Source organism: Rutilus rutilus, assembly GCF_951802725.1.
Source record: "Rutilus rutilus genome assembly, chromosome: 15".
NCBI lineage: Eukaryota > Metazoa > Chordata > Actinopteri > Cypriniformes > Leuciscidae > Rutilus > Rutilus rutilus.
The window spans coordinates 33,600,103-33,611,497 of NC_140220.1; the positions used below are offsets into that span (position 1 = coordinate 33,600,103).

The window sequence follows — 11,395 nt, forward strand, 5'->3', positions numbered from 1 at the left end:
GCATTCCGATGTCTGTTCTTCTTTCGCCATGATTGGAAACACACAGGCACTCACATAAAATGTAATACTAATTATTGACAGTATAAGAATCATATTTGCTTATTTTGCAAACAATATGCAAAAGTGTTTTGCTCCACCAAAAATGATTCGACTGTGATATAACCATGAGCAAGACAGTGTGGGTGTCATTTTGACTCGTTTGCCCTTTGTGTCTCTTTCAAAGCTCGCAATTTATCTCTCTGACGTGATCGAACATGAGCAAATTATAGCTAAGCGTTCTCAGGGATGCATTTTTTCTTGGTAAAACCTTACCTCCCAATTAGCTGGAACTCTGCAGCAACCCCAAGGCGCCGCATGGCCATCAGCAGGCCGCGCACAGTCATTCCTTCACAGAAGCAGACGACCACGCGGGCTTTGGGCAGACGCTCCCGCAGTTTATTAAGCAGACGGTCAAAGTGCTTTTCGCCAGCATTACTGTATATCTTATCAGAGTGTGCGATACACAGACCCTCCTCTGCGGCCAGCTCCTTAAAGGCTTCCATGCCACTCTCACCATAGTTACCTGTGGTCAGACACAAAATGTAAGACGGTTAATAAAGGATATGAACACACATATGAAACTAGTGCAGTTTTAATCAAAGACACAGAATGGAGGATGGATTACCGCCACTGATCCAACACCTGTCAGAACAGTCAGAGTCCAGGATAAGAAATGGATGACAGTTGACTATGGAGGACACAAAATGACAGGCAGACAGGCAACTGAAAAAGACATGAAATGGAGAAATGGTCACCACCATTTAGGATACAAAATGGTGTCATACAGTTAGAATGAGAAACACAAAAAAAAAAAAAAAAAAGTATCATTATCATGCCTTTTTGGAATACTTGATTCTGATTGGTTGACTACTGCGTTCTGAAATTTTATATTTTTGTATAATGACTGCTAAACTGCAAAACATTTCCTAAAGGGATATGATCTATACGAAAAATCTATTATCATTTACTCGCCCTCATGTTATTCCAGATTATGACACACAAAAAAGATCAATTACAAAAGGTCTCTGTGCCTTTGTGTACACACAATAAAAGTCAAGGCGGGTTTGGACAGATTTGAAGTTGAAACATTCTTCAAAAACACCAACATGAGAGAGAAAATGACAGAATTTTCATTTTTGGGTGAACTGTCCCTTTAAGTCACTCATCCCTCTGCACTCTCATTCTTCTCACATTCCATAATCATTTGTTTATTTATTGAGTATAAGTAGCCAAGCAATATTTAAGTTAAGGACCGACTGACTGATCATTATCCCTTAATTGTATTCCACAGGCTTTGTACAGTAACTAGACAAGTAGGGCACCAATAACACTTTGTGGTGCTCTTGAGAATTACAGCAAATTACCATAATAGGTCACTTGAACACACTGTGTCCTTTTCAAAATATTGCGTGAATCAGAAACGGGTCTGTACAAAAGCCTGCAGCTCACGACGGTACACTTAAAACATCTTTCGTTCCATTCTACATCTGGGCTGCCAGGCGAAATTTACATCTTCTTGTGCGGGCAGCAGAGGTCACTGCCGTTGACTGAGCTCAGACGAACAGAGAACGGTGGCTCTGTCTTATCAGGAGAGATGAGTGGTGTGTGTGTGGTCACTGATGACTGTCTGGAGGTCAGTCTGTGTGGAGTGGGTGTGCGGGTGACAATCTGAGCGCATTCACAGGTCTGTGGCTCTCTAACAATTCCTTCTCTCATTCTCTCTTTCTTTAGGTTGTTTGGAACAGGTTTAGGTTATCCCTTTGTAGCTTTCTTTTACTCACTAGTCATTAGTATTATTAGTCATTAAAGCAGGGATGCACGATATATCGGCCACCATTTCGGTAGCGGCCAATATCGGTTCATTTTTAATGTTAACGTTATCGGCCCAGTAAGAAAATTTGGCATATATATTAAAGCTGATAAATAATGTATTATTTCCTTCAGCTGAGACTCTTCAGATGCGCACTGATCAACATGATGGTTCTGAATTGCTTGAATTATGATTGAAATCACTTTAAAAAAGGGAAAATACGGTTATGTGCAACATGAGCAGCTCAAGTCTGTCAAACTATAACGAGAAAATGGCTTTTAATGGTGAGACTTTTGTTTTTGTATCAGGCTCTCAAAAATTATATAAAAATTTGGATTTTAGGTTTATCGGCCAATATATCGGTTATCGGCATTCAAATATAAAGAATCATCGGCTATCGGTATCGGGCCAAAATTCTCATATCGGTGCATCCTTACATTAAAGTATTAGTAGACTGTCTGCTTAATATCTCCTAACACTCAAAATATTCCACTGACTAGAAGCAATATTTCAAGTACGTCAACTTATTATACTAACCCAGTCTACTAATACTCTAATGAGAGTTAGTTGATGTAGTTGTAAAGTTACTTATAGTTAGTAGAATGTCTAAAGTGGACTATCTAAATGAAGTGTAACCAAACTGCATACACAATATGGTTGTCCTACAAAGTGAGAAGACCAAAAGGTTTACTAGTTTAAAAAGGCAATACTGGTTTTATTGTCTTGTATCTTTTTTTCTACAAGGGAACGATGGTGTTTTTCATTTTTAAAGGCATCTCATTTTAGCATTTCTGCTCATGTCCATAAAATACCTGTGAGTTAAAATACCAAACACTATAATCCTTGTCATTATTAATTCATCTTTGATAGATCATGTGAATCTGATTTGAAACAAATACTTAAGTAAAAAAAAAAAAAAAAAAAAACGAAAGCTAGTGATGTCCTCCTGGTGTCATATGTAGCCCCGCCCCTTTTCAGCACTGCGCTCGTTGTCTTTTGACTTCCGGTCTGTATTTTCACAGCGATTCTGCGTGTTTATTAATGAACGGCTCGTTTTAAAATATTCCCGGTCGACTGACATTTGTTAAGACATCTGCTTTAAACATTACAGTCCTCATGATAACTTTCGTTAACTTTACATTAAGTAAATCCACTTCAAAAACGAATTACTCCTGAACAGCAATGCCATAGAAATATACAGAGCGACCGCAAAAACGGAAGTTAAAAGACAATATTCTAAAGATGGCGGGCACCCTCGTTTCTCTGGCGCATAAGGTCTATAGTTAAACTAAATTAATATTCTCTAAAGAAGAGAGGTAAACCACAACAAACAATCTGATGCTTGTACTCAAAGTTCACTGCTCTGTTGTTTTGGTGATAACTAATGAAAATACTGACATGATTTGTTTTAGAGGGATTTTTGTGGCACTTTTCAACTGCTTACGCTGGGAGATCAGCCAAACCAGTTAAAGACCAGGCTGGGTGACCAGCTTAAACCAGTTGAGACCAGCTGTAGATTTAGTTCGATTTTTCAGCAGGATTTACATCAAAACAATTATCTTTTCAAAAAGATCGGCATGCAAGGTTGTGTAAAACTGGTGCCTGTTTAAATAATTAAAATGTCTCTAAACCAGACATTAATTTATATTTGGCTGGGTAATTAATGTAATCAGAGATCTTTGCTGTTACTATGAGCAACAGACAGTGGTGTCGGACACAGTTGCTGATGTTGTGTTAATGAGTTATTGTCTACAGTTCATGACTGATAAACCATTACAGAGTCTCTCCTGAAAGGGAAAAGTCATAGTTATTATCACCAAAATAACAGGATAGAGAACTAAGCATCAGCATTATATTGCTTATTTAAATCTGTGCCTGTGCTGCCCCTTTACTTTAGGAAATTCAAATATTGTGAACATAAACTTGTAAGTAGTAGGCAGACATGTCATAGTAGCCTATTAATAAGAAACCAGGAGGACATCAGTAAGAAAAATTCAACTAGTATCACATTACGACCTGGCATACATCTGAACTTCAATAATATATATATATATATATATATATATATATATATATATTTTTTTTTTTTTTTAAGGTCTGTCTGACCTTATTTACTTTTAATTCCAGCTGAGAAACAGAATTAAAACACTATCAGCATAAAAGAAAGCAAAAAGTGATTTGACCTATACATTAATCATCTCAATGTGTGGTTTAACAGACAAGCCTTCCACCTCTGGACATTTTATAAACAAATTAACTGCATTGAAAATGATACACATAACAATGCTAGAGGCAGCAACAAAAAAATGTGTGTGTGTTGTAGGCGAAAAGGGGAGAATACATTATTACTCTCATTATGTATGGAGAAATTAAAGCATGCTTCCATATGCAAATAATAAAAAAGGTCTTTGGTCCACTTGCACTACAACTCTAATGGAAGTGAATTACCATTTTAATAGTGGTGCACTCATTATATTCAAATGCAGCTTTTCCCAATTGTTTTGACTTAATTGAAAAAGTTATCACTTAAATCATATAGTTAAATGTTCATGTATTTATATTCAAAGCCAGACTTACAAAACCTCCTTGTAATCTAATTTTGATAACATATATTCAAAGTAGAGGAAAATAGAGAGGGTTGTAAGTAACATGGAGTCAAACCCATTAGAACTGAGTTACAATGGTGAAATCACCATCATACCACAACCCACTTTGGTGGTCAAAGTGGGTTGTGGTATGATGGTGATTTCACCATTGTAACTCAGCAAAGTGTAGTGTAGCAAAGTGTGTAGTGTACACAAAGTGTAGCAAAGTGACAGCAGAAGTTATAAGATTATGCATAAGTAAAATGTCTGGCTTATAGTTTGATTTGTGATCGTGATCAATTTTGACATGTAACATCCACACCAGCTTTGATGTTTCAAAAACTGGAAATATCATGGCTGACCATCATGGGGCTATGCCCAACATATTGGGCTATGCATTTGCACAACACACTGTCTGTCATCTTATCTTAACCTATGTATTTCTATATTTGTAACCAATTTTATTTTCTGTTTATTTTAAAATGCTTAAAATAAAATGGGATATTGATTTTTTTTTTTTTTTTTTTTTTATTACCACAAAATAATACACAAAATTTAAAATGCCTTTGTTTTCCATTGACAACCCATCCATTAAAGAGACAGATTGTACAGAATGTACTGTGCATTCATTTACACAGTTTTTGGGATGAGTTGTAAACTACATTAAGTTACAGATTTTTTTTTTTTTTTAAGTGTAACAACAAACAGAAACGTGCTACAACACTCTTCAGTCTCCGTTACTAAGTTAAAACACCTGCTCGCGTTAATTTATGAATTTACATAGGTTTAGCAGAAAAATGTGTGAAGTTTTAGTCAAATAGCAACAACAACAAAAAACAGTCAGACAAAATGTGTTACAGTAATGAAATGAGAGATAGTTTACCTGTATTCTTCTTACATTTACAATGTTTTGAAAAGTTGTTTGAAATGTCTCATAGCTAGAGGATAGTGAGAACGGCCGGTTTCGCCAGTGACTTACCCTCTGTGTGAACCGCAGACACGTAAGTCCAGTTATAGTGCTGGACAATGTCGAGCATGGCGCGCGCCTGCAGAGTGTCAGAGGGCACGACACGGAGGAAGTATTTGAAGAGGGTTTTGTCGCTCAGGTCTATGCTGGTGGCCGAATAAGCAATCTGGGGGATGTTAAACAGCTGGAGGAGATTCTGCACCTGGATGGCCACCGAGCTGGAGCCCGGACCTATGACTCCAGCGATGGGCTTCTTACTGGGAGGAGGCTGGTTGGAAGGCGTCCCGTCGATGCACCACTTAGATCCGTCTTTGTCGTCCCGAATGGAAATGAGAGAGTCTCGAATGAACTCGATGCTTTGCTCCAGAGCAACGGATGAGTGCCAGCACGAGTCTCTGATCTCGCAGCCCAGGGTGATGTTGGGCAGCAGGTTCTTGTCGGAGTTGATACGGTCCAGCGTATAGAACATCGCCTCCACCCGTTGAATACCGTACTGCTCTCGCACATCCCCGCATTTTCTATCGGCCACGCGTTCGGCGGACGGCTGGTGGTGCACGGAGAAGAGCGCACCGATGATCACGTCGCCATCCATGCGGGCGACAGACCGGGCCGCCGCGCGCGGGACCACCGAGCGCTTGTAGATGTTCCCAAGCGCGTGAGATAAGAGTGTCGGTAGAAACAGACACATGAACAGTGGGAAGTGTTCGCACGAGACACGGGGCATCTTCAAGCGTGCCATGTTCCACATTGTGTGACGGGCATAGCGTGCGAGCTGCTCGTGCCAGCGGTGCTCGTTTCTCTGCAGTCCCAGATTCAATTAAGCAACCGTGATGCGCACGTGAGACAACATTAATGCGGCCTGACACCTGCTGAGAAAACACAACAGTTAGTTAGGGAAAACAAGTGCATCTATTACAAACCATTAATGTAATATGCATCTATTTTTTAAAAAGCATGCATAAAGTAATGCAATGTTGGGTGTGTTTAACCAATTAAAAATTAGTTGCATGGGTGAAATCACTTCCCTAAATGCTGAGATGGTAGTTATAAAACTCAAAATAAAATATAAACGATTTATAGGACAAATATAATGAAAAAGATCATGCCTATAGTTTAGAATTTGATTTGTGATCATATTGATGTTAAATGACAGAACATCTGAATCTCTCAGATCTTGTTTAATCTGATACAGAACATCCACACAAGCTTTTCATCAGTCTAAAACTAGAAAAACCATGTCTAAGTGTTGTAAAACTTTGCAACTTATTTCTGGGTCCAAAAAGATGTGTCTGTCATGCTTTTAAAGTTGTTAGCCAATGTTATCTTGCATTTTATATCTGTTGTATAATTTTATGTGCAAATATTTCCTATAGATTATACTATTTTAATTAAAATGGGGGTGATATAACAATTGTTTGTACATTTGATCACCACAATAAATACGTACACAATTTAAAATGTACATGTTTTCGGTTGTTGTTAGAGCTCACCTAGTGGGGTAGGCTGAAACAACAACACCCTAGTGACATAAAATTACACAGTTTAGGGATAAACTGTAGATTTACAAACTCGTTAGTTAAGTAGCAAGACAGATATAGGAATAATATACAACACACAACGGTCTCTGTTTGCCAATGAAGTTTTCCTATGAAGGCAAACTTACGTCATTATTCAGTCTTTGACTGCGAACGAGAGACTCACATGTCAAATTTAAGAAAAAGAAACATATAACCACAGAAGGAGCAAGTTTTATTGACGAGGTTGTCGTCTTTCACGTCCTTGCAGGGGCAAGTTTGGGGCGGTTTCAGCACCGCGGACAGCGCAGACAAGACAACCGTATGACCATGACAATGAATGAAACTAAGACGCGCCTTTAGTCAAAGCACAACTATTGGATGCAATGTGTTTGCACACAAACCTAGGATACCCTGTGCCCCCTTAAAACTCAATGCGACTGTATGCAAGACAGACTTATTTTCATACAGAACGAGATTAATTGAATTGCCCTCATCTCACTAACATATTAATTTGAGAACAAATCCAGAGAAAGAGAACAAATAGAAGCCTAAAAACAACTATTGTGCCAAAATCACACATCATCGCAAAGATAGATGTCTTATGCCATACATTCGGATTCGTTGTTCTATCGTTTTCATTCAGCGTGCATAAGCATTAATGGCTTAATCGATCGCACTCAATGACAAATGAGATATAATTACGATGCAATGCCTCCTGTTAGTGACATTGCCGCACATCTGTCCGTACCTGCAGTTACCAGGATATACAAACAACAACGGAAACATCTGCACAGGAATTCGATCGCTACGCACCTGAGTCAATGAGATATCGCCTCACCTCCTTCTGAGACAGCTGCTGCACTGATGATATACTTCAGTTATCAGTCTGCATCCCAGCCAGTGGATCTCTCTCTCTCTCTCTCTCTCTCTCTCTCTCTCTCTCTCTCTCTCTCTCTCTCTCCCTCTCTCTCTCAGTGATGTAAATATCATATGGCACGTACAGTGTGGATTGATTGACAGCCTAACCGAGCCTAAATAATTATAACCAAACTATTTTTTTTTTTAACAAAACACTTTTGTTGTAATAAACTTGTTATACCTATCTATAAATATTTAATAAGTTTACAAAGTAACAAAGGATGTCTGCAATTATGATTTGTCGATGTATCAGAACGGAAAACGTTCGAGCAGGCTTCTGTTGCTATGGTTACATCCTCAATCGAACGCGATTTCTGTTCGCGAGGGTCGCTAGGTGAAATTAAAAGCTCGGACTAATTTGTAATTAACTTTTTTTCCCTCTCTCTCTCTCTTTTTTTTTTTTACTGAAAAACTTGCATTTAAAAACAGACATATTAATGAACATAATTCTATAAGGAATACGTAGGCTACTATTAAGATCGAACAGGGAAAGCCAGCATGGTCAGGCTGAGAGACCATCTTAAACCAGTTTAATGCAGGTTTAAACCAGCAAACCATCTTAGACAGGTTAGTTTAAAATGACTAAAGAAAGTTTTGGCATAGTGGAAAAAGAGGTAGGGGTGTGGAAGAAAACCACTCAAAGTCGTTTTTTAATCGGGTTGAAATCTGTATAGCCTAAAAGTATGTTATTATTTATTGGCACATATGTAACAAAATGAAAGATTAAAATGAATGAAGCTTGCAGGGTTGTTTTAACCCAATTGTGGGTCAAATATGGACAAACCCAAACGTTGGGTTAAAAATGTAATTTAAAATTTTTCCATATTTGACCCAAAGTTGGGTTGAAACAACAATTTTTTAGAGTATGCGTCATAATGGAGGCAGCAAAGGATGAACAACGGAAATCAATGGAACTGAATCAACACTGAACTGACCTCAGCTGAACAATGACACTCTTTGCTTTTTACAGCTGCTTTACAGCAGAACTGAACTCTGTTTGCATCATTGAATCATTGTCTCCCTGTTTACTCCTGTTAAGCTTCTTTGAAACAATCTGTATTGCAGAGTATAAAGCGCTAGGCTATATAAATAAAGGTGACTTGACTTGACAGTAGATAACATATTAAACACTAGAAATACATATGCTGATATGAATCTCATGTGAAGTAGCATAATTGGAGTATGAGGGTGAATAGCATGTGAAAGTATACAGCGCCACCTGCTGACAGAACGACTCTTCGTTTCTAGACTTGAAAGTCTAATTAATGACATTCTGCCAACGTCATGCTGTTCAATATTTATTACAATGCTGCTCTCTGGTGATGGAAGGTTGATATTACAATACAATACATTTAGGTAGAGTGAAATAAAGGTAGACTTTTCCATTTCATGTTTTGTTGATCTTTTCCTCATACTTTTTAGATGACTTTTACATTCGTGAAAAATATTGCATAATAGTATTTTCTTTCTTTTTTTTGCCATGTTATATCAAGGTTATGTAATTATTAGCATTTTTTTAACAAATAAAACGTGTTCTAAACACTTGCAGGAAATATTTTAAAGGTTTGACAGATGGCTTCACGTCAACAGATTGTAATGGACTCGTCCACTGGGTGGCAGCATAGCAACAGTTATCTGCCAAGTAATGATCCTAAAACAAAATTAATCATTTACTGTTGTGTTTGTTCTGTACCATAAGCAATTTAGACCAGTGTTAATCATTACTTGTATGGGATATTTCAGCGATTGTTGCCTGTAGGTGGAATGTCAAAGCATAGTAAACTGTTCCAACAAATTATACATTATTTTAATACCTTCAGTGCACTGTTTTTTGAGTAGGCTACTGGCATAACATAGATTATATGATGTTATTTTGGATATGTTCACCTGCTTCTATATCTCACAAAATTGGCTTTTTCTTGCCTAACACTCCATAGATGGGCCAGTAACTAAATGAATGCATTGGCCTATCACATAACCTATTTAAAGTATGTGGTGGTACGAGGATATGTGGTTTTAAGGTTAATGGTACATTCTCTGATTAATCTGCCTTTTTAAAAACTAAAGACAAGTAAAGCACTATGTAAAGTTGTTGTCCCATGTCTCAGAAATCAGTGACAGCTCTAGATGGCGTTTTCTTATTACTCACCGGCATTTTGGTAGGAGGGCTGGAAAAGGTTTATACGGTAAAATCATTTTGTACTGGTTAAAACGTTCGCTCTATGAATTATTAATAAGCTAAACAAAAATATTGCACGCAGGGTTTCGCCACTGAAGCTTTATTTTTATATCTAGGCCTACTGTATAAATACTGCATGTGTGTGTGTGTGTGTGTGTGTGGATGGAGCTGGAAATCTCTCTTCGGTTCTTGGGTTTTGGAACAAACCCACTTGAACTCACATGAAGCTTGTTTGTGAAATTCCGTGGAGGATTGTGAGCTAATTTAAAGTGTTTCCGATTATTTTCGCTAATAAAGCAGTGTTCAACGTTTATGACAGTTGTTTTTATATTGACACTGCAAGACGGCAAGTTGTGCCACGTGATAAAATTGGGAAAAGACTGACTAGCTTAGTTTTGCAGTCCATACCCTGCTCATATGTTTATCAAGAGTTAAAATGTTTTATTTCATCACAAAACGTCAACATAAAATTTTAACTGCAGTGTTGAGAATATATCATTTCAGCATGGATAACTAATATGATAGGTTTTAAGTTATTACAGTAAACCCTGCAAGTTCTTCAGCTGGAAAAAAAAATATGCACTTGTTCGTCAAAGTGATTTTAAATAAATGGTGCTCACACACATGACCACAGTGGAGAGCAGGATAAACGCCCCAGATAGCACACATACATCACGGAGACGTCTATTTGATATGCGTGTTTACGTCTGGAAGACTATTTTTAAGAGTGTTTGCTCATCTGCAATACGTCTATAGGACGTTTCCTGTCAGATGTCAAATAGACGTTTAGAAGATGTCTTTAAGATGTAATGATTTCGAATGTATGTTAAACTGACATCTTAAATATGTCTATCAGATGTTAGTAAACAGCAGATGCTTTCCAGATGAAGTGATCTTTAACAGACATCTTGCAGACGTACATGTGCTATCTGAGTTATGTTATCTGTGAAGAAAGCCTCGAAAAGTGTCAAAGAAGTCGATGCTGTGCTGCTTTTCAACAGTTCTACAGCACTAGACCGTTGCGCTCCCGTCTTTTGGAATCCAAGTTTCATATAAAACATATAGGGTAATATGTAGAAAGATGTGTGAAGATGACCCCCTTAAGAACAATGTTCATTTACTTGTAAAATATTTAGACATAAGTTTAGCACGCACATGACGATGATGCATCAGCCAATGTGTTATTAAAGAAATAAAAACAAAATTATACAAATTATTCCACTGGAATCACAGAAGAAAAAATCCATCTGAAAGTTAGATTTATTCAATGACGTGTACACAGGCCTATGAATATTTACATATCTGGTTGCCCTTATTTTTAATTGAATATATGCCACAATAGCAATCTGAATTATTTCAATCAATTAGCCTATATAGGTT

The 11,395-nt window shown here is 37.6% G+C and overlaps 1 protein-coding gene across 3 annotated transcripts in view; it reads right to left on the reverse strand.

Moving 5' to 3' along the window:
* grm1a (glutamate receptor, metabotropic 1a) overlaps window positions 1–7,827 on the reverse strand; it is a 29,492-nt gene extending 21,665 nt beyond the window's left edge. For 2 of the 3 annotated variants that reach the window (XM_084432753.1, XM_084432755.1), the window contains exons 1-3: window positions 7,732–7,827; window positions 5,414–6,267; window positions 313–562 (exon numbers count right to left, since the gene is read on the reverse strand). In XM_084432753.1, coding sequence (XP_084288879.1) covers window positions 313–562; window positions 5,414–6,149 — 986 coding nt within the window. In that variant the 5' untranslated portion in view covers window positions 6,150–6,267; window positions 7,732–7,827. Of the gene's footprint in view, window positions 1–312; window positions 563–664; window positions 1,056–5,413; window positions 6,268–7,731 lie in introns of those variants that run through there. The other variant, XM_084432754.1, reaches the window with a different exon arrangement.
* Window positions 7,828–11,395: the final 3,568 nt, after the last annotated feature.